This window comes from Stegostoma tigrinum, chromosome 2 (genome assembly GCF_030684315.1).
Source record: "Stegostoma tigrinum isolate sSteTig4 chromosome 2, sSteTig4.hap1, whole genome shotgun sequence".
Classification (NCBI taxonomy): domain Eukaryota; kingdom Metazoa; phylum Chordata; class Chondrichthyes; order Orectolobiformes; family Stegostomatidae; genus Stegostoma; species Stegostoma tigrinum.
In genome coordinates, this window is record NC_081355.1 from 152,182,250 (window position 1) to 152,205,713 (window position 23,464).

Below are 23,464 nucleotides of genomic sequence, written 5' to 3' on the forward strand. Positions count from 1 at the left end.
CTGAGGACCTGGGTTCAACCCGGGCTATGGCAGATGGTGGAATTTGAATTCATAAACAAAATTCGGGAATTAACAATTCGATGATGGCCATGAGCCCATTGTAGATCATTGGGGGAAACTCTTCAGGCTCACTGATATCCTTCAGCGATGGAAAACCTGTCATTGTTATCTGGCCTGGGATAATGGGAACTGCAGACGCTGGAGAATCCAAGATAACAAAGTGTGAAGCTGGATGAACACAGCAGGCCAAGCAGCATTTTGTGCTCCTGAGATGCTGCTTGGCCTGCTGTGTTCATCCAACTCCACACTTCAATGTTATCTAGCCTGGCCTGTGTGTGACTCCATGAGATACACTGGAATAGCACCACCTGTAAGTTCCCCTCCAAGTTGCTCACCACACCAAATTGGAAATATATCCCCTTTCCTTCACTGTGGCTAGGTCAAAATCCTGGAATTCCCTCCCTAAGGGCTTTGTGGGTCAACCCACAGCAGGTGGTCTGCAGCAGTTCAAGAAGGCAGCTCACCCCCACCTTCTCATAGGGGCAACTAGGGACAGGCAATAAACGCTGGCCCAGCTTGTGAGTGAACAGAGAAAAAAAATAAAAACATAAAGAAAGCATCAAGTCTCACTTGCCTTCAAATTTGATTGATCAGCAAATAAAAGTAATTGTTGACTATCTTTTGCAGGGCACTTTTAAATGAAATCACCATTAACATACAGGATAGGAGGCCTGTTATTGGTTAATGAGAACAGCCAGGCAATTGAGAGCAAAATGCACATCTAATTCATCAGGCTGCCTCAGGCAACAGAATGGACAAGAGCACGACAATGCAAATTGAATTCCACTTGCCTGCAGCCGTATGGTTAATTTGTGAATGGAAATAGCCGTTTGTCGAACTGCACAATTCGACAATTCGAACTGCATCATTCAGAGCTCATGCTGGGGTTTGCAATGATGGTCACTCCTTGTCAGTGGAGGGTATTTCTGGCTTTGGAGGGAGAGCAATAAAGGTTTATTAGGGGCTCAGTGGTTAGCACTGCAGCCTCAGAGCGCCAGGGGCATGGGTTCGACTCCAGCCTCAACTAACTGTCTGTGCGGAGTTTGCACATACTCCCCGTGTCTGCGTGGGTTTCCTCCGGGTGCTCCAGTTTCCTCCCACAGTCCAAAGATGTGCAGGTTAGGTGGATCGGCCATGCTAAATTGCCCGTAGTGTTCAGGGGGTGTGTGGGTTATAGAGGGATGGGTCTGGGTGGGATGCTGCAAGGGGCGGCGTGGACTTGTTGGGCCAAAGGGCCTGTTTCCACACTATAGGGAATCTAATCTAATCAGTCTGACTCCTGGCTTGGCAGGACTGACATTTGATGGGAGACTGGTTTAGTCAGGATGATATTCACTGGAATTGAGAGGAATGGGGTGGGGTCTTATTGAAAGCTGTAAAATTCTAACAGGACTAGACAGGGTAAAGAAGGATGCTTTTAACGTATCAGAGATAATGGGAACTGCAGATGCTGGAGAATCCGAGATAACAAAGTGTGGAGCTGGATGAACACAGCTGGATGGAGCACAAAAGCTCCTCAGATGCTGCTCGGCCTGCTCTGCTCATCCAGCTCCACACTTTGTATTCTCAATGATTTTAAGGTGATTGGAGGAGGGTATAGGGGAGATGTCAATGGTAGGTTCTTCACACAGAGAGTGGTGGGCGTGTGGAGTGCGCTGCTGGCCGTGGGAGTGGAGTCAGATACTTTAGAGACTTTTAAGCAACTCTTGGATAGGCCCATGGAGGATAGTAAAATGTAGGATATGCAGGGTAGATTGATTTTAGTAGGATAATAGGTCCGCTCAACATTGTGGGGCTGAAGGGCCTGTACTGTGCAAAAACAAAGCGATTTTCCCAATGACAGGGGAGTTCAGGAGCAGGGGCCACAGCTTAAGGATATTTAGGCCATTTAGGACAGAGATGGGGAGAAATGTCTTCACACAGAGAGCAGGCAGCCTGTGGAATTCTCTATTGCAGAGAGCAGTACAAGCCAAAACATGGAATGTTCTTGAGAGGAGATAGGTATGACAGTGGAATTACAACATTGAAGGATGAGGGGCGACCTGATAGGAGTTTCCAACATTATGAGGGGTATGGGTAGAATGGATAGTCAGAGCCTTTTTCCCAGGGTAGAAATGTCAATTACTCGGGGACGTAGTTTTAAGATGAAAAGGGGTAAGGATGTGAGAGATAACAGGAACTGCAGATGCTGGAGAATCCAAGATAACAAAATGTGAGGCTGGATGAACACAGCAGGCCAAGCAGCATCTCAGGGGCACAAAAGCTGACTTTTTGGGCCTAGACCCTTCATCAGAGAGGGGGATGGGGTGAGGGTTCTGGAATAAATAGGGAGAGAGGGGGAGGCGGACCGAAGATGGAGAGTAAAGAAGATAGGTGGAGAGAGTATAGGTGGGGAGGTAGGGAGGGGATAGGTCAGTCCAGGGAAGATGGACAGGTCAAGAAGGTGGGATGAGGTTAGTAGGTAGCTGGGGGTGCGGCTTGGGGTGGGAGGAAGGGATGGGTGAGAGAAAGAACAGGTTAGGGAGGCAGAGACAGGTTGGACTGGTTTTGGGATGCAGTGGGTGGGAGGGGGAAGAGCTGGGCTGGTCGTGTGGTGCAGTGGGGGGAGGGGACGAACTGGGCTGGTTTAGGGATGCAGTAGGGGAAGGGGAGATTTTGAAGCTGGTGAAGTCCACATTGATACCATTGGGCTGCAGGGTTCCCAAGCGGAATATGAGTTGCTGTTCTTGCAACCTTCGGGTGGCATCATTGTTGCACTGCAGGAGGCCCATGATGGACATGTCATCTAGAGAATGGGAGGGGGAGTTATAATGGTTTGCGACTGGGAGGTGCAGTTGTTTGTTGCGAACCGAGCGGAGGTGTTCTGCAAAGCGGTCCCCAAGCCTCCGCTTCGTTTCCCCAATGTAGAGGAAGCCGCACCGGGTACAGTGGATGCAGTATGTGAGAGAGAGGTTTTTTTTCACACAGAGGGTGGTAAGTACCTGGAATGTGCTGCCAGAGGAGGGGTTGAAAGGGGGTACAACATGAACATTTAAGAGGTATCTTGACAAATACACGAATAAGCATGAAATAGTGGGACACAGACCGTGTGGAGGCAACAGGTTTTTAGGTCAAAAAGGCATCACATGTCAGAGTGGCTCTTGTGCTTTGCTGATGGAGAGGTGAGGTCAGCCATGGTCATATCAAATGGGGAAGCAGTCTTGGGGGGGCCGAATGGCCTACACCTGGTCCCGAATAGTATACTCGTATCTTAAAAGTCTCTGAGGGCTAAAGGGATTAAAGGGAGAAAGCAGGAACAGGCTACTGAGTTGGATGATCAGACATGCTGACAATGAATGGTGGGCCACCCTCGATGGGCCCAATGACCTACTTGCGCTATTATCTGATTTCTACCAGTATTTCATCTGAATGACTATTTCCCTACGCAAATCATTCTGGCAACAACTCCAAATGATACCGGGTCTTAGGGGCCAAATGAGGTGATGTAGAGTCACTGCCAAGACCTGGGTACTTCCTTGAGTTTTGTGACCTCAGGCAGGTCCAACCTTCAGAATCTCAAACCTCCACCAGGGCCTGGGAGGCAGGTCCTGAACGCAGCACGGTCTGAACATGGATCAGATACCATGAGGCATTGTTGCAGTGCATCTTGTAGATAGTACACACCACCACGACTGAGCGTCAATGGTGGAGGGAGTGGATGCTTGTGGATGTGGTGCCAGTCGAGCAGCTGCTTTGTCCTGGATGGTGTCGAGCTTCTTGAGTATTGTTGGGGCTGCACCCATCCAGGCAAGTGGGGAGTATTCCATCCCACTCCTGACGTATGCCTTGTAGGTGGGAGACAGGCTTTGGGGAGTCAGGAGGTGAGTTACTCACTGCAGTATTCCCAGCTCCTGACCTGCTCTTGTAGCCTCTGTGTTTATATGGTGGGTCCAGTTGAGCATCTAGTCAATGCTAACACCCCAGGATGTTGATAGTGGGGGATTCAGTGATTCTAACACCATTGAATATCAAGGGGTGGTGGTCAGATTGTCTCTTATCGGTGATGGTCATAGTATGGCATTTGTGTGGCACGAAAGTCACTTGCCACTCGTCAGCCCAAGCCTGGATATTGTCCAGACATTGTTACATTCAAACATGGACTGCTTCAGTGTCTGAGGAGTCACGAATGGTGTTGAACATTGTACAATCATCGGCAAACACCCCCACTTCTGACCTGATGATGGAGGGAAGGTCATTGATGAAGCAGCTGAAGATAGTTGGGCCTGGTGTGCCACCCAGAGGAACTCTCACTGGGATGTTCCAGAGCTGAGATGACTGACATCCAACAACAACAAACATCTTCCTATGTGCCAGGTATGACTCCAACCAGCGGACAATTTCCCTCGCCCCTGCCCAATTCCATCTTACCTAGGGGTCTTTGATGCCACACTCAGAACAGAATTCAAACATTCTGGAGAAGAGTTGAAACATTAACTCTGCTTTCTCTCCCCAGATGCTGCCAGGGCTGTTGAGTTTCTCCAGCATTGCCTGTGTTTTCTTGAGGAAACCAACACCCTGACAATGTAGTTGAGATGTCTGGGTCTGTCCTCGATGGAGTTGAGAAGGATGGGGAGGGGTGGGTAAGGGGGTGGGGTGCGTGATGTGAGAAGTCCGGATAGAGTGGGCATGGAGAAGACGTTTCCACCAGTAGGAGATCCTAGGGCCTGAGGGCACAGCCTCAGAGTGAAGGGACGCCCCACTAGAACTGAGTTGAGGTGGAATTTCTTCAGCCAGAGGGTGGGTGAATCTGTGAAACTCACTGTCACAGAGGGGTGAGTCATTGAGGGTATTTAAGATGTGGGGGGTCCCTGTGCTGGGCGGAGGTGGACAGGGTCAGAAATCACACGACACCAGGCTATGGTCCAACAGGTTTATTTGAAATCGCCTGACAAAGGAGCAGTGCTCCGAAAGCTCCTGATGGACTATAATCTGTTGTCGAATGTTTTTAAAATAGAGATAGGTTCTTGATAGGTCAGGGGATCAAGGGTTATAGGGAGCAGGCAGGAGAGTGGGGCTGATGGAATGGTGCAGCAGATTCAATGAGCTGAATGGTCCAGCATGGACAAAAGTTCAAAACTTCACTTAGAATGAAGAGACTCTTAAGCAAACATGAGCTTTGTCCAGGCACACCGAGGAGTTAATTGTTGTGAATCTAACTACAGCACATAGGCAGCAGCGGTTCAAGGAGGCAGCTCACCCCCTACCTTCTCAAGGGTCAACTAGGGACGGGCAATAAATGCTGCGTCCAGCCAGTGATGCCCACATCCGATGAATGAATTAAAAAAGAAAGTTAAGGGGTGATCAAAACAAAGTCTTCAGGAAGAGGTAAGGTAGATAAACATAAACTATTCCCACTGATTGGGGATTCTAAAACTCAGAACACAGCCTGAGAATTAGGGTCAGACCGTTCAGGAGAGATGTTACACTTCCACACACAAAGTGTGAGTGAGGATTGGAACCCTCTTCCACAAATAGGAGGGGATGCTGGATCAGTTGCTAATTTTACATCTGGGATAAATACATTGTTGTTCAGCAAAGTTATTAAGGGACATAGACCAAAGGCAGGTGAATGAAGCTAGGCCACAGATCAGCCAGGATCTTACTGAACTGAGAAACAGGCCCGAGGGGCTGAATGGCCTGCTCCTGATCCCGAGCTGGAAACATAAAAGATTGAAAATCCGTGATGAATGAGACGGACAGCTGGGAAGCTCAGTGAGCGCCAGATAGAGGAAAAGACAGGGAAGCATTAATGTATTCTTCACCTGAACCATCAGCCCTGTCTCTTTCTGTTTCAGAGGCAGCAGCTTGTTTCCAATATTAGAGACAGCAAGAACTGCCAATGCTAGAGTCTGAGATAACACAGTGTGGGGCTGGATGAGCACAGCAGGCCGGGCAGCATCAGAGGAGCAGGAAAGCTGACGTTTCAGAACCCAGAACATCAACTTTCCTGTTCCTCTGATGCTGCCCAGACTGCTGTGTTCATCCAGCCCCACACTGTGTTATCTCTGACTCCAGCATCGGCAGTTCTTACCGTCTCTGAAACATGAGCTTTGTGATGGTACACAGTGGGGTGGGACTTCTGGGCCCGGCCGACAATGACAGCGGTTCAGGGAAGCAGTGATTTGCAATTTTGTTCCACAAAAGGCAGTGGATTCAGCATCTTAAATATCTTTAAGGCAGAGGTAGAGAGATTCTCGATGGCACGTGTATGGAATGAGCTACCAGAGGAAGTGGTGAAGGCTCGTACAATTACAACATTTAAGAGGTATCTGGGTGGGTACATGAATAGGAAGGGTTTAGAGGGGCATGGGCCAAATACTGGCAAATATGACCAGATTAATTTAAGATATCTGGTCGGCGTGGACGAGTTGGACCAAAGGGTGTGTTTCCATCCCATGCATCTTTATGACTCTGTTATCGGAGGATATGCAGGAACATAGAGTTGGGGTTAAAATCAGATTAGCTGTGATCTTATTGAATGGGACAGCAGGCTTAAAGGGCTGAGTGGCCTATTCATATTTGTACAACCATTCCCCTCCTTCTCCATGATGTATCTTTCTTATCCCTTCTCTCCTTCCCTCACAGTGTTCCCTCACCTCCACTTCTCTTCTCTCTTTCCCTCCATTCAGGCTTCCCTCCATTTCACTATCTTCTCTTCCTCTCCCCCCTTCCCACCCTCCCCATCACCCATTTCCCCTCATTCACCACCCATCTTCCCTGTTCTCTCTCTCTCTCACACACACACACACACTCTCTCTCTCTCCAGTTGGAGCCATGCAATGCCACCTCAAGTGGAAGTTGACACATCTTGCCAAGGCAGCACTGTCCCTCTCTTTCTCGCTAACCAGGGGGCAAGGCAAAGGGGCAAACGAGCCATTCATGCAGAAATGAGGGCATCAGTCTGGGTGGCACGGTGGCTCAGCAGTTAGCACTGCTGTTTCAGAGCTACCAGGGACCTGGGCTCAATTCCACCCTCAGACAGCTGTTTGTGTGGAGTTTGCACATAGAGCCATAGAGATGCATGGCACAGAAACAGAACATTTGATCCAATTTGTCCAGATATCCAAAATTAACCTAGTTGCATTTGGTCCATATCCCTCTAAACCCTTCCTATTCATGTACCCATCCAGATGCCTTTTAATGTCATTGTACCAGCCTCCACCACTTCCCCTGGCAGCTCATTCCACACACGCACCACCCTCTGTGTGAAAAAGTTGGCCCTTAGGTCCCTTTTAAACCTTCCCCCTCTCACCTTAAACCTATGCCCCTCTCATTTTGGATACTTCTATCCTGGGAAAAAGACCTTGTCTATTCACACTATCCATGCCCCTCATGATTTTGTAAACCTCTAAAATGCCACCCCTCAGCCTCATACTCCAGGGAAAATAGCCCCAATCTATTCAGCCTCTCCCTGTAGCTCAAACCCTCCAACCCTGGCAACATCCCTGTAAATCTCTCTGCACCTTCTCAAGTTTAACAACACCTTCCCTATAGCTGTGAGATCAGAATTGCACACATTCCAATAGTAATATAAACAGTATCCCAAACAACCGCAACATGACCTCCCAACTCCAATACTCAGACCTGCTGAGGTTTCCCAGCAACTTTGTTTTTGGTCGTCTACTCAAAGCACTGACCAATAAAGGCAAGCATGCCAAATGCCTTCTTCACCATCCTGTCTGCCTGGGATTCCACTTCCAAGGAACAATGAACCTACACTGCAAGGTCTCTTTGTTCTGCAACACAGACTAGGACCTTACCATTAAGTGTATGAGTCCCTGTGCCTTCTCCCTGTGTCTGCGTGGGTTTCCTCAGGGTGCTCCAGTTTCCTTCCACAGCCCATAGATGTGCAGGTTAGGATGGATTGGCCGTGCTAAACATAGGGTTACGGGGAGGAGGTGGGTCTGCGTGGGGTTCGGAGGGTCAGTGCGGACTCGATGGGCCAAATGGCCTGCTTCCACGCTGCAGGAAAACCTCTAACTCCCTCAAGACAGCACATGTCTCCTGACAGAGTGCTCCCTATCTTAATTACAGCAGGCACTGCACTGCATCAGAAGCGTCAGTGCCCATTTCTCCACGTAAATCTCAGAGGCAGATAACGAAATGATTGATCACTCAGACCTTCGCTGTGCTCTCGGTGATTCTTTCATCGGTGGTTTGATTTACCGTCGCAGTTTGCGCATATAGACACCGAACTGAATCAAAACTGCGCTGCTTATTGTCGCAAGCACTTGCATAGATTAAACGACACTCAGGGGGAAGGGGTTCAAAGGGGGAGGGAGAGTGGGCTGTTTGGAGAAGGGGTTAGAGGTTGATGTGAAATTGACCCCTCTCAGGGTCTTCCTTACCACAGGCAGCAGAACGATGATAAGCAACAAGTAGTCCATGGTTTCAGAGATCCTCAGGTCGGTGGCGAGAGGGAAAACAAAATTAAACCAAAAAAAAAATCACATTACGTTCCCGTCGGCTTCTGTCTCTCTGCTGTAAGGTTTCGGCTCCCTCTGCATTCTCAGCGTCTTTGCTGGCTGTTCAACGCCTTCTGCAGCACTGCATAAACATTGAAAACACACACACACACACAAAAGAAGGGTTTGAGAAAAATCAGCAAAACGCGGATGATCAGAGAGAGAGGGATGGAAAAGTTAGGGGGCTGGAGGAGAGGGGAAGGGTGTCGCATCTCCGAGAACGTAAGAAAACGATTTCGTGAAGGGAATAACAAGGAGTTACTTCAAGCCGATGTTAGTGAATGGCTCTGCATGACGACTGTTAATCCTGATGAGCCATCTCATTCTAATAATCCCTACTCTTTTTGCCTAGCGCGTGTAGACCACACTGAAATCAAACAGCTGTGAGCTGTATCCCACAGTTGCAGACTGTTAGTATTGATGGACAGAAGGGAGAGAGAGAGGGAAGGAAATGAAACAAAGAGACAGAGAGATATAAGGCTCCTCTGGGGTTTCATTCATAAATCTCAAGCTTGGCATTCGTCATTACTACTTGGTCCAGTGATTCACAAAACGTGCCTTAACGCTTTCAGCCCAGGGGTAGGACTGACACTAAATGGCAGCCTGTGGTCTACAGATTAGATTTACAGCAACTGGGCCAAAGCAGAGTAAATACACCTCACCCAGCAGAATGCTTCAGCAAAAGCGCATTGCCATGCGATTTTAACGCCCACACCTCCTCGCTGCTGGTGGTCAATCAGACTGGTCTCCTTGGCACAGATCATGCGCATGCCAAGGGATAGCTGGATCCCAGGAACTGCGGGGTGCAAGCCTCGGTGCTAACAGCAAGCAAAGTGACAAAGTCTTGTCCCTTTGGCATCTTGCATTGTGACCACATTGTCCCGAAAACACCTCCCAGTCAACAAATCACAAGTGTCCCCTTGTTGATTGTGGGTGTTGTTGGAGGATGAGATTGCAATTGGTGGTGTAGTGGTCAGTGAAGATCATTATCTCAGAGTCCAACGGGACCGCGATCCGCAATGGCAGATGGACCAGGGCAGGACTTACAGAGTTCATGGTAGGGCCCTGCAGAGAGCTGACAACAAAAAGACCTGAGGGTGCATTCACGTAGTGCCTTGGAAGTGGCACAGACAGACGGGGGTGGTGAAGAATGCAATAACAAGGAGTGGAGCTGGAGGAACACAGCAGGTCAGGCTATTTGAGAGGAGCAGGAAAGCTGACATTTCAGGTCTGGACCCTTCTTTTTTCCGAAGAAGGGTCCAGACCCGAAACATCAGCGTTCCTGCTCCTCTGATGCTGCCTGGCCTGCTGTATTCCTCCAGCTCCACACCTTGATATCTCAGATTCCAGCATCGGTAGCTCCTACTATCTCTCTTGGTGAAGAATGCATTTGGCACACTTGCCTTCGTTGGTCAGAGTATTGCGTATTGAAGTTGGGACATCATGTCAGGCTGTACAAGGCATTGGTAAGCCCACATTTGGAGTACTGCAGACACATCTGGTTGGCCTGCTGTAGGAAGGATTTATTAAACTGTTTTAGAGTCAAACAGCATGGAAACAGATGCTTCGGTCCAACCAGTCATTGCTGACCATTATACCAAACTAAACTAATCCCATCTGCCTGCACCTGGCCAACATCTCTCAAAATCTTTCCTATTCACGTAAGTAATCAAATATGTTTTAAATGTATCAGAGATAATGGGAACTGCAGATGCTAGAGAATCCAAGATAATGAAGTGTGAAGCTGGATGAACACAGCAGGCCAAGCAGTATCTCAGGAGCACAAAAGCTGATATTTCGAGCCTAGATCCTTCATCAGAAAAGGGGGATGGGGAGAGGGTTCTGAAATAAATAGGGAGAGAGGGGGGAGGCGGACCGAAGATGGATAGAGGGGAAGACAGGTGGAGAGGAGAGTATGGGTGGGGAGGGGATAGGTCAGTCCGGGGAGGACGGGCAGGTCAAGGAAGCAGGATGAGGCTGGTAAATAGGAAATGGAAGTGCGGCTTGAGGTGGGAGGAGGGGATAGGTGGGAGGAAGAACAGGTTAGGGAGGCGGGAACGGGCTGGTCTGGTTTTGGGATGCAGTGGGGGAGGGAGAGATTTTGAAGCTTGTGAAATCCACATTGATACCATTGGGCTGCAGGGTTTCCAAGCGGAATATGAGATGCTGTTCCTGCAACTTACGGGTGGCATCATTGTGGCACTGCAGGAGGCCCATGATGGACATGTCGTCTAAAGAATGGGAGGGGGAGTTAAAATGGTTCGTGACTGGGAGGTGCAGTTGTTTATTGTGAATCGAGCGGAGGTGTTCTGCAAAGCAGTCCCCAAGCCTCCGCTTGGTTTTCCCCAATGTAGAGGAAGCCAAAACAGGAATAGCGAATGCAGTATACTACATTGGCAGATGTGCAGGTGAACCTCTGCTTGATAGGGAAAGTCATCTTGGGGCCTGGGATGGGGGTGACGGGGGAGGTGTGGGGGCAAGTGTAGCACTTCCTGTGGTTGCAGGGGAAAGTGCCGGGTGTGGTGGGGTTGGAGGGGAGTATAGAGCAGACAAGGGAGAAATGGAGAGAGTGGTCTATCCGGAAGGCAGACGAGGGTGGGGATGGAAATATGTCTTTGGTGGTGGGGTCGGATTGTAGACGGTGGAAGTGTCGGAGGATGATGCGTTGGATCCGGAGGTTGGTGGGGTGGTATGTGAGGACGAGGGGGATCCTCTTTTGGTGGTGATTGCGGGGTGGGGTGTGAGAGGGATGTGTTGCAGGAAATGCAGGAGACATGGTCAAGGGCGTTCTCGACCACTGTGGGGGGGAAGTTGCGGTCCTTAAAAACCGAGGACATCTGGGATGTGCCGGAGTGGAATGCCTCATCCTGGGAGCAGATGTGGCGGAGGCGAAGAAATTGGGAATAGGGGATGGAATTTTTGCAGGGGGCTGGATGGGAGGAGGTGTATTCTAGGTAGCTGTGGGAGTCGGTGGGCTTGAAATGGATATTGGTTTCTAGGTGGTTTCCTGAGATGGAGACTGAGAGGTCCAGGAAGGTGAGGGATGTGTTGGAGATGGCCCAGGTGAACTGAAGGTTAGGGTGGAAGGCGTTGGTGAAGTGGATGAACTGTTCGAGCTCCTCATAGGAGCATGAGGTGGCGCCGATACAGTCATCAATGTAACGGAGGAAGAGGTGGGGTTTGGGGCCTGTGTAGGTGCGGAAGACGGACTGTTCCACGTAACCTACAAAGAGGCAGGCATAGCTGGGGCCCATGCGGGTACCCATGGCCACCCCCTTTGTCTGTAGGAAGTCGGAGGAATCGAAAGAGAAGTTGTTGAGGGTGAGGATGAGTTCGGCTAGGCGGATGAGGATGTTGGTGGAGGGTTAGGGTCCACTTTCTGTGCAAACGATTCGCCCTTCATTTTGTTTTTATATCTTTTTCCTCTCACCTTAAAAATGTGCCCCAGTCTTAAAATCCCTCATCGTGGGAACAAAGACACCCACATTAACCCTATCTATACCCCTCATGATTTTATTCTATAAGGTCACCCTCAACCTCCTACACTCCAGTGAAAAATGTCCCAGCCTATCCAGCCCTATAGAACATAGAACATTACAGCGCAGCACAGGCCCTTCAGCCCTCGATGTTGCACTGACCTGTGAAACCAATCTGAAGCACATCTAACCTACACTATTCCATGTACGTCCATATGTTTATCCAATGACGACTTAAATGTACTTAAAGTTGGCGAATCTACTACTGTTGCAGGCAAAGCATTCCATTCCCTTACTACTGTCTGAGTATAGAGCCTACCTCTGACATCTGTCCTATTTCTATCACCCCTCAATTTAAATATCTGTCCCCTCGTGCTAGCCATCTCCATCTGAGGAAAAAGTCTCTCACTGTCCACCCTATCTAATCCTCTGATCATCTTGCATGACTCTATTAAGTCGCCTCTTAACCTTCTTCTCTCTAACGAAAACTGCCTCAAGCCCCTCAGCCTTTCCTCATAAGACCTTCCCTCCATAACAAGCAACATCCTGGTCAATCTCCTCTGCACCCTTTCCAATGTTTCCACATCCTTCCTATAACGCGGCGACCAGAACTGTACGCAATACTCCAAGTGCGGCCGCACCAGAGTTTTGTACAGCTGCAGCATAACCTCTTGGCTCCGAAACTCTATCCCTCTATTAATAAAACCTAACACACTGTACGCCTTCTTAACAACCCTATCTACACGGGTGGCAACTTTCAGGAATCTATGTACATGGACACCGAGATATCTCTGCTCATCCACACTACCAAGAATCTTAGCATCAGCCCAGTACTCTGTATTCCTGTTACTCCTTCCAAAGTGAATCACCTCACTTTTCCACATTAAACTCCATTTGCCACCTCTCAGCCCAGCTCTGCAGCTTATCTATGTCCCTCTGTAACCTGCAACATCCTACCGCACTATCCACAACTCCACCGACTTCAGTGTCATCTGCAAATTTACTCACCCATCCTTCTACGCCCTCATCCAATTCATTCATAAAAATGACAAACAGCAGTGGCCCCAAAACAGACCCTTGCGGTACACCAATAGTAACTGAACTCCGGGATGAACATTTCCCATCAAACACCACTCTCTGTCTTCTTCCAGCAAGCCAATTTCTGATCCAAACTGCTAAATCATCCTCAACCCCATGACTCCATATTTTCTGCAATAGCCTACCGTGGGAAACCTTATCAAATGTTTTACTGAAATCCATATACACCACATCAACCGCTTTATCATCATCCACCTGTTTGGTCAAAGAACTCAATAAGGTTTGTGAGGCATGACCTACCCTTCACAAAACCGTGTTGACTATCCCTAATCAAATTATTCCTTTCTAGATGATTATAAATCCTATCTCTTATAATCCTCTCCAACACTTTACCCACAACTGAAGTTAGGCTCATCAGGGTTATCTCTACTCCCCTATTCCCTTTCTTTCCTTCTAACTCAAACCTTCTGTACCTGAATGTTATTGAGACTGGAGGGTTTGAGTTCTAAGGAGAGGGGCTTTTTTCTCTGGAGCATCGGAGGCTGAGGGGTGACCTTATCGAGGTTTAAAAAATCATGAGCGGCATGGATAGGGTGAATAGACAAGGTCTTTTCTTCAGGGTAGGGATGTCCTAAGCTCGAGGGTATAGGTTTAAGGTGAGGGGGGAAAAATTTAAAAGGGACCTGAGGGGCAACTTTTTCACACAGAGGGTGGTGCGTGTGTGGAAGGAGCTGCCAGAGGAAGTGGTGGAAGCCGGCACAAAGACAACATTTAAAAGGTATCTGGATGGGTATATAAGTAGAAAGGGTTTGGAGGGCCAAATGCTGGCAAATGGAACAAATTCAGTTTAGGAGGCCTGGTCGGCATGGACGAGTTGGGCCGAAGGGCCTGTTTCTGTGCTGTATGATAGGCAACTCTTTGAGTGCACTTTTCCAGGCAAATGATCACTGTTCCATCACACTCCTTACTTCTGCCTCACAGATGATGGACAGACTTTAGGGAGTCAGGAGGTGAGTTAGTCACTGCAGAGTTCCCAGCCTCTGACCTATTCTACTCGAATCTGAGCCTTTGGGTGGCCTCTGCCTCTCTTCATTCCAGTGCCTGTCTGGGATGTGTACGTCAGCCATGCCTTATCTCGCATCTACATGCTGCATTGTCAGAAAGCGCATGTCTACTGACAGCGCCCAGCTCCATCTCACCGCCATCTCACTCAATCCTTCCTCTCCAAAATGTCTTTCCAACGTTTGGAACTGATTGGTTGCCCAACTGCTGTTAGGGGATGAACAGAAATTCCCTTTTGGTTGCATTCTGGGAAGGCTGAGCTCATGATCTTCATTACCTGACATTCTCTGCTCCCTCATCATTGAATCCATCCCTCTCCCTGCAAACTGTCTGAGATGGACACATACTCCACACACCTTTGTTTTATATTTATTCTGGGTTAGGCTTCCCATCATAGCTCTGCTCTGTCACGAGAATCGTCTATTTCCCCATTGGTGGTAATGTTAGTGAGCCATAAACTCAAGCAAATGCTCTGGGGATATGGGTTCAAATCCCACCAGGGTAGCTGGTGAGATTTAAATGCAACTAAACCAAAAGCTAAGCTCAATAAGAGTGTCATGACAACTGCCATTGATTGTTGCAAAAACCCCATCTGGTTCACTAATGTCTTTTCGGGAAGGAGATCTACCATCCTTACCTGGTCTGACCTACATGTGACTCCAGACCCACAGCAATGCAATGACTCTTAAGTGCCCTCTGAAATGGCCAATGAAGCCGTTCAGTTGAAGGCCCATAAGGCCAGGAGCAGTCGTAGGCCATTCAGCCCATCGAGTCTGCTTCACCATCCAATGAGATCATGGCTGACCTGATAATCCTCAGCTCCACTCTCCTACCTATAGGCCTATAATCCCTGACTCACTTACTGCTTAAAAATCTGCCTCAGCCTTGAACATACTTAATGACCCAGCCTCAACAGCTATGACAACAAAAATTCCATAGACTCACTTCCCTCTGAAAGAGAAGAAATTCCTCCTCATCTCTGTCTTAAATTTGCGACGCCTTCTTCTCAGATTGCGCCGTCTGCTCCAACACTCTCGAACAGGAGGCAACAACCTCTCCAGTCATGATCTTTAAGAGTCTTTAATGCGTCAGTAAGGTGGACTCTCACTTTGCCAGAGGCTGCCCACCCCCACACCTTGCGGAAAGGATTCAGAAATGGAACCTCATGAACCTTACCCATCATTGGCCCCGGCATAGAGCTTCCAGATTCAATAAATTTGTCAGCTAAAACACACAGCTGACTGGGCCCACGTTGGTTAGCCCTCACCCGTGTGTGCTTGCTGACTTTTATGGGAACCCACCTCACCAAAAGTCTCCATTTTTACATGCTCAGCCATGCCCTCGCACCCTACCCCAGCCCTTCCTCCAGCCCTGAGATCTCGGCGTTCCTCCGAGCTCAGGAATTCCCTGCCCACCTCCCGCTGCTTTGGCAACTCACTATCCTTCCGACAGGATGCTCCTCAAAACCCCTGCCTCTTGGGTTCGGGTTTTGGGCAGGAACACTGGGAGGTGGGAGTGGGGGGATAGCTGGGGGGTGGTGTGAAGTCATTGGGATCTCCCTCTCTCATATTGCTCTTGGCTGTCCTTCAGATGGTGACCTCTGTACAAGGAGAACTAAAAGGTAGGCGCCGTATACATTTCAGGGGCAGATGGAGAGATGAAATCCGGGATTGCCGGGGCGCAAAAGAGATATCAACAAAAAATGGCATTGATTTATGCTGGGATAGGGTCACCCCTTCCCCACCTCATCTGGCCACCCCCACCTCATTGTGATTAAGAACATAGAACATAGAACAGTACAGCACAGAACAGGCCCTTCGGCCCACAATGTTGTGCCGACCATTGATCCTCATGTATGTACCCTCAAATTTCTGTGACCATATGCATGTCCAGCAGTCTCTTAAATGACCCCAATGACCTTGCTTCCACAACTGCTGCTGGCAACGCATTCCATGCTCTCACAACTCTCTGTGTAAAGAACCAGCCTCTGACATCCCCTCTATACTTTCCTCCAACCAGCTTAAAACTATGAACCCTCGTGTTAGCCATTTCTGCCCTGGGAAATAGTCTCTGGCTATCAACTCTATCTATGCCTCTCATTATATTGTATACCTCAATTAAGTCCCCTCTCCTCCTACTTTTCTCCAATGAAAAAAGTCCGAGCTCAGTCAACCTCTCTTCATAAGATAAGCCCTCCAGTCCAGGCAGCATCCTGGTAAACCTCCTCTGAACCCTCTCCAAATCATCCACATCTTTCCTATAATAGAGCGATCAGAACTGGACGCAGTATTCCAAGTGCAGTCTAACCAAAGTTTTATAGATCTGCAACAAGATCTCACGACTCTTAAACTCAATCCCCCTGTTAATGAAAGCCAAAACACCATATACTTTCTTAACAACCCTGTCCACTTGGGTGGCCATTTTAAGGGATCTATGTATCTGAACACCAAGATCCCTCTGTTCCTCCACACTGCCAAGAATCCTATCCTTAATCCTGTACTCAGCTTTCAAATTCAACCTTCCAAAATGCATCACCTCGCATTTATCCAGGTTGAACTCCATCTGCCACCTCTCAGCCCATCTCTGCAGCCTGTGAATGTCCCGCTGCAGCCTACAACAGCCCTCTATACTGTCAACGACACCTCCAACCTTCGCGTCGTCTGCAAACTTGCTGATCCATCCTTCAATCCCCTCATCCAAGTCATTAATAAAAATTACAAACAGTAGAGGCCCAAGGACGGAGCCCTGTGGAACCCCACTCACCACTGACTTCCAGGCAGAATATTTTCCTTCTACTACCACTCGCTGTCTTTTGTTGGCCAACCAATTCTGTATCCAAGCAGCTAAGTTCCCCTGTATCCCATTCCTCCTGACCTTCTGAATGAGCCTACCATGGGGAACCTTATCAAATGCCTTACTGAAGTCCATATACACCACATCCACAGCTCGACCCTCATCAACTTTTCTAGTCACATCCTCAAAAAACTCGATAAGGTTTGTGAGGCATGACCTACCCCTCACAAAGCCATGTTGACTGTATTTGATCAAGCCGTGCTCTTCCAGATGGTCATAAATCCTATCCCTCAGAATCCTTTCTAACACCTTGCAGACAACAGGCGTGAGACTTACCGGTCTGTAATTGCCGGGGATTTCCCTATTTCCTTTCTTGAAGAGAGGAATTACATTTGCCTCTCTCCAGTCCTCAGGTACGACTCCAGTGGAGAGCGAGGATGCAAAGATCTTCGCAAGTGGCGAAGCAATTGCATTTCTTGCTTCCCAAAGCAGCCGAGGACAAACCTGGCAACTTGTCAATCTTAATGTTTGACAAAATTTTCAGCACATCAGCTTCCTCTATCTCTATCCATTCCAGCATGCACACCTGCTCTTCAAAGGTTTCATTCACTACAAAGTTCGTTTCTTTCGTAAAGACAGAAGCAAAAAACTCATTTAGGACTTCCCCTACCTCCTCAGACTCCACACACAAGTTCCCTATGCTATCCCTGATCGGCCCTACTCTTTCTTTGACCATTCTCTTATTCCTCACATAAGTGTAAAATGCCTTTGTGTTCTCCCTGATTCGTTCTGCCAAGCCTTTCTCGTGCCCCCTCCTGGCTCTCCTCAGACCATTTTTGAGCTCCTTCCTTGCCGTGTAATCCTCTCGAGCTGACCTTGACCCTAGTTTCCTCCACCTTATGTAAGCTACCTTCTTCCTTTTCACAAGAAGCTCCACCGCTCTCGTCATCCAAGGCAGTGATTGATAAATTAAACTCCCTCCATCAAAATGCATGCGACACCCTGATCCTAGCCGATAGCTCAAGATGAGGACACTAGCACTGCACCACGAGAACCATACAACCTTCCTCTTTTCTATCATTCTCGATATCCCTGCACCATAGACTCACTCATTGTTAGTATCAAATAGTTCACCGCTACTCCAAGTATCCTACACCGGTCAACATGACTCATCATCAGATCCTTAAATGATCCTAAAATCTATCCAAAGATGTGCGGGCTAGGGTGGATTGACCATGCTAAGTTGCCCATAGCGTCCAGGGATGTGTAGGTGAGGTAGGTTAGCCATGGAAAATGCAGGGTTACTGGGACAGGATTGGTGGTGGGGTGGGGAGCGGGGTTGACTCAGGGCATGATGCTCTTCAGAGAATTGGTATGGATTTGTTGGGCCAAATGATCTGTTTCCACACTGTAGGAATTCTGTGAAAAGAGCTGCAAAGTCTAAGATTTTAAGCTTTAATCTGCTCTTTTTATTCATTCATGGAGTATGGGTGTGGCTGGCTGGGCCAGAATGTAATGCCAGTCCCTAGTTGCCCTAATGGTGGTGATACTGAAAACCAACTTAGAAGTGGGCAGGCATTTTTCACATCCTGGCGAGAGGGCGCTGACTGTTTGGGCCGTGTTTGAGTGGAAGATGCAGCCGGAAATGTTAACAGCCAATCCAAGTCACCAGATTCGACTCAGAGCAGTCAGCTAAACTCTGATTGGTCAGCGTGGTGCCATGGGGGTAGGATCTTGTTTCCATAACCATTTTCTCATGGAAAGAGATAATGGGAACTGCAGATGCTGGAGAATCCAAGATAATAAAGTGTGAAGCTGGATGAACACAGCAGGCCAAGCAGCATCTCAGGAGCACAAAAGCTGACGTTTCGGGCCTAGACCCTAGACCCGGGTCTAGGCCCGAAACGTCAGCTTTTGTGCTCCTGAGATGCTGCTTGGCCTGCTGTGTTCATCCAGCTTCACACTTCTCATGGAAAGAAATGTGACACATTTCACAGGAGCTAACTTTCCTTCCATCGGCTCCGTTTATACTTAGAACATAGAACATAGAACATAGAACATTACAGCACAGTACAGGCCCTTCGGCCCTCGATGTTGTGCCGACCTCAAGCCCATCTAACCTACACTATTCCATGTACGTCCATATGCTTGTCCAATGACGACTTAAATGTACCTAAAGTTGGCGAATCTACTACCGTTGCAGGCAAAGCGTTCCATTCCCTTACTACTCTCTGAGTAAAGAAACTACCTCTGACATCTGTCCTATATCTTTCACCCCGCAATTTAAAGCTATGCCCCCTCGTGCTTGCCGTCACCATCTGAGGAAAAAGGCTCTCCCTATCCACCCTATCTAACCCTCTGATTATTTTATATGTTTCAGTTAAGCCACCTCTCAACCTTCTTCTCTCTAATGAAAACAGCCTCAAGTCCCTCAGCCTTTCCTCGTAAGACCTTCCCTCCATAACAGGCAACATCCTAGTAAAGCTCCTCTGCACCCTTTCCAAAGCTTCCACATCCTTCTTATAATGCGGTGACCAGAACTGTACGCAATACTCCAAGTGCGGCCGCACCAGAGTTTTGTACAGCTGCAGCATAGCCTCTTGGTTCCGGAACTCGATCCCTCTATTAATAAAAGCTGAAACACTGTATGCCTTCTTTACAGCCCTGTCAACCTGGGTGGCAACTTTCAAGGATCTGTGTACATGGACACCGAGATCTCTCTGCTCATCTACACTGCTAAGAATCTTACCATTAGCCCTGTACTTTGCCTTCTGGTTACTCCTACCAAAGCGCATCAACTCACACTTGTCTGCATTAAACTCCATTTGCCACCTCTCAGCCCAGCTCTGCAGCTTATCTATGTCTCTCTGCAACCTACAACATCCTTCGTTACTATCCACAACTCCACCGACCTTAGTGTCGTCTGCAAATTTACTAACCTATCCTTCTATGCCCTCATCCAGGTCATTTATAAAAATGACAAACAGCATTGGACCCAACACCGACCCTTGCGGTACACCACTAGTAACTGGTCTCCAGGATGAACATTTCCCATCAACTACCACCCTCTGTCTTCTTTCAGCAAGTCAATTTCTGACCCAAACTGCTATATCTCCCACAATCCCATTCCTCCGCATTTTGTACAATAGCCTATTGTGGGGAACCTTATCGAACACCTTGCTGAAATCCATATACACCACATCAACCGGTTTACTCTCATCTACCTGTTTAGTCACCTTCTCAAAGAACTACCCACTGCTTTGGGAAAGCAATGAACATAATCACCCCCAGGTCCCCCAAACCCCGGTTATAATCCTTTCCATCCCTTCTATTGGGCAGGAGACACAAAGTTTAAACACACGCACCAACAGAGTCCTTCCCCACATTGATTAGACTTCTGAATGGACCTCTCAAATTTTCAATTTAATGTTGATCCTGCTCTTTGTGCATCTCCTTGCAGCTGTAACACTGTATCCCTCGCTCTGTTCTATTACCCTGACGTACTTTGCCTGGTACAATCTGCCTGTACAGTATGCAAAACAAAACTTCTCACTGTACTTAGGTACATGTGACAATAATAAATCAAATCAAATCAAAACATGGACAAATTCCTTGTTTGCAACAAAGAACTGGGTCCTGGCTGTGAATACGTGTCATTTCTACCCACAATGAATCGCAACCCGAGCCAAATTTTGTGTATATCGAAGGCTGAGACAGAGGGATTCTTGATCAGTCAGGGTTACAGGGGGAAAGGGCAGGAAAGTGGATGTGAGGAATGTCACAGAAATAGTAGGAACTGCCGTTGCTGGAGAGTCCGAGATAACACGGTGTAAATCTGGAAGAACGCAACAGGCCAAGCAGCATCAGAGGAACAAGAAAGTTGACGTTTTGGGTCAAGATCCATCTTCTGAAATGTCAGATCAGCCATGATCCCATTGGGTGGTGGAGCAGACCTGAGGGGCTGAATGACCTCCTCGTGTTCCTATTTCTTATGGCTTGATTGTTTGGAGTGGAAATCACAGCACAGTCAGGATTATTGAGTAAATGCTGCCCAATGATAAAAGCACATCAAATCTTTGTGATAAATTAAATAAAACTAACTGATAGCCGAGGGAAATATTTACGCAACTAGTCATGTAAATGTTACTCAGGATCTGAATCATTTATAGAACAGCAGGTGGCCATCGGCCCACAGTATCTACACATTAATCGACAAACAGTCGAATCACAGAATCCCTACAGTGTAGACACGGCCATTCTGCCCACCAAGTCTACACCTCCCCCAGAAGACCATCTCACCCCCCTCTACCCTATCCCTGTAACTCCATACTTCCCATAGCTAATCCACCTACCCTGCACATTCGCCTTGCTACTTGGGGCAATTTACCGTGGTCCTCAAGCTACCTAACCTGCGCATCTCAGGAAGGAAACTGGAGCACCCGCAGGAAACCTAACCGGTAACATAAGAAATAGGAGCAGGCTAGGCCATCTGGCCCATGGAGTCTGCTACCGCATTCAAAAAGACCATGGCTGATCCCTGTGAACTCAGATCCACCTACCCACCTGCTCACCATAACCCTTTGCCCCTTTATTCTTCAAAAATCTATCTTTGCCTTAAAAACACTCAATGAAGGGAGCGTTAACTGCTTCACTGGGCAGGGAATTCCACATATTCACAACCCTTTGGGTGAAGAGCTTCCTCCTCAACTCAGTCCTAAATCTGCTCCCACTTATTTTGAGAACATGACCCCTAGTTCTAGCGTCACCCACCAGTGGAAACAGCCTCCCTGCTTCTATCCTATCTATTCCCTTCATAATTTTATATGTTTCTGTAAGATCCCCCCTCAATTTCTAGTTTCCAATGACTTTAGTCCCGGTCTACTCAGTCTCTCCTCATAAGCCAACACTCTAAACTCTGGAATCAGCCCAGTGAGGCGAGAGAACATGCTGAGCACCTGAAAGGCAGTCGCCCGAGGGTGGAATCGAACCTGAGGTAGTCCAGGCTAACATTCCAATTTACTGCCTTTGGTATGCAGTCTTTGTAGGCATCTCAGTTGTAAAGTCAAGAACTTTTTAAAATATTATAGGCGTTTCTGCTTTTGTCAGGCAGGGAGCCCTAGAACTTCAACATTTATCCCACCCCAATTTTTTAAAAAAATCCTCCTTGAATCCTTTTTAAACCATTTAAAATATTTCCTCTCTCACCCTCAGTCAATGCACAACTCAATCAAGGTAAATAAGGTCTCTGAAATTGTCAGAAACTGTTCCTGGCAGTCGTACAATGAAATATGAACATAATTAAAAGGTGCATGGAGCTCTTTTTGGCATTTAGAGGTTGAAGATTCATATGAGGACATTGTTTTGTTAATATCTTAGTTAATGAAACACACAATGTCATTCCTTGTCTCAGGATCATCTTATTACAGCAACACACTTTTAGACTTTAGCTTTATTAAGTGCAGCCTGTAAGATTGATCGATTAAAGCATGAACATGTTTAAGCTGTCATCCCATTTTCCAGCAACGGGGAGCGTTAGAGGCCTAAGGCTGGGCATTCCTTCATTTGCCTCGTCCTGCATCGTCACAAAGGTCATCTTGCGGGAGGACAATTGATTCGTTGGCCTCCTTAGGCTATCATAGCCTTTAGTCTCAGAGGATTAGAGTACAATGCCTTGGAATTATAAGAATTGCAGGAGAAACTCAGCACTGGAGGAGGCTTTTCAGCCCATTTTGGCTGTGCTGTCACTTTGAATGAGTAATGCAGACGCTCTCCATCTTCTCCCTGTAACCCCGCACCTCTCACTACTTACCCTATGCCCTCTCAAAAGCCTCCCCAGAACCTGCCTCCACCCTAATCCGAGGCATTGCATTCTGGATGTTGACCACTCACCATGAGCAAAGGTTTCTCCCCACCTCTCCGTGGCTCCTTTTGAGAAATACCTTTAATTGATGCCCTTTAATTCTCTGTGCTCCAGTTTTTCTGTAGATTTTCTGTTGCAGACGCCTCAAGGGAAGTAGTTACAGAGCTAATGGATTCATTGGTAGTAATAAACTAAATGATTTTAATGTAACTCTCACATTAAACCACCATCACTTGTCACCCTGCCTCTAATGAGGGAGCAATCCTCTGGCCCAGCAGCATTAAAACCTATTACTAGCTTTGACTGGGTGCTATGACTTTCTACTACATCACAACAGAGATAGAAAGAGCTGTTCAATGCAGATAGTAGGAACTGCAGATGCTGGGGAATCTGAGATAACAATTTCTGAAGAAGAGTCCAGACCCCGAAACGTCAGCTTTCCTGCTCCTCTGATGCTGCCTGGCCTGCTGTGTTCATCCAGCTCCACACCTTGTTATCTCAGAGTTAACTCCACCAGTTTCTGAGGAAGGGTCACCGGACCTGAAACGTTAACTCTGACATTTTTTTTTCTTTACAGGAGCTGCCAGACCTTTTCCAGCAAACTTCTGTTTCTGATTTACAGCGTCCGCAGTTCTTTCGGTTTTTATTGTAATTGAGGCAATGTTGGATAC

At 47.8% G+C, this 23,464-nt stretch overlaps 1 protein-coding gene across 6 annotated transcripts in view; it reads right to left on the minus strand.

The window, feature by feature from the left end:
• The window catches only part of LOC125462947 (pituitary adenylate cyclase-activating polypeptide type I receptor-like), a 211,882-nt gene that overhangs the window by 133,842 nt on the left and 54,576 nt on the right, over positions 1–23,464 (minus strand). For 5 of the 6 annotated variants that reach the window (XM_059640288.1, XM_059640307.1, XM_059640301.1 and 2 more), the window contains exon 3: positions 8,448–8,646. In XM_059640288.1, the coding sequence (XP_059496271.1) occupies positions 8,448–8,486 (39 nt within the window). In that variant the 5' untranslated portion in view covers positions 8,487–8,646. Of the gene's footprint in view, positions 1–8,447; positions 8,647–8,826; positions 8,955–23,464 lie in introns of those variants that run through there. The other variant, XM_059640295.1, reaches the window with a different exon arrangement.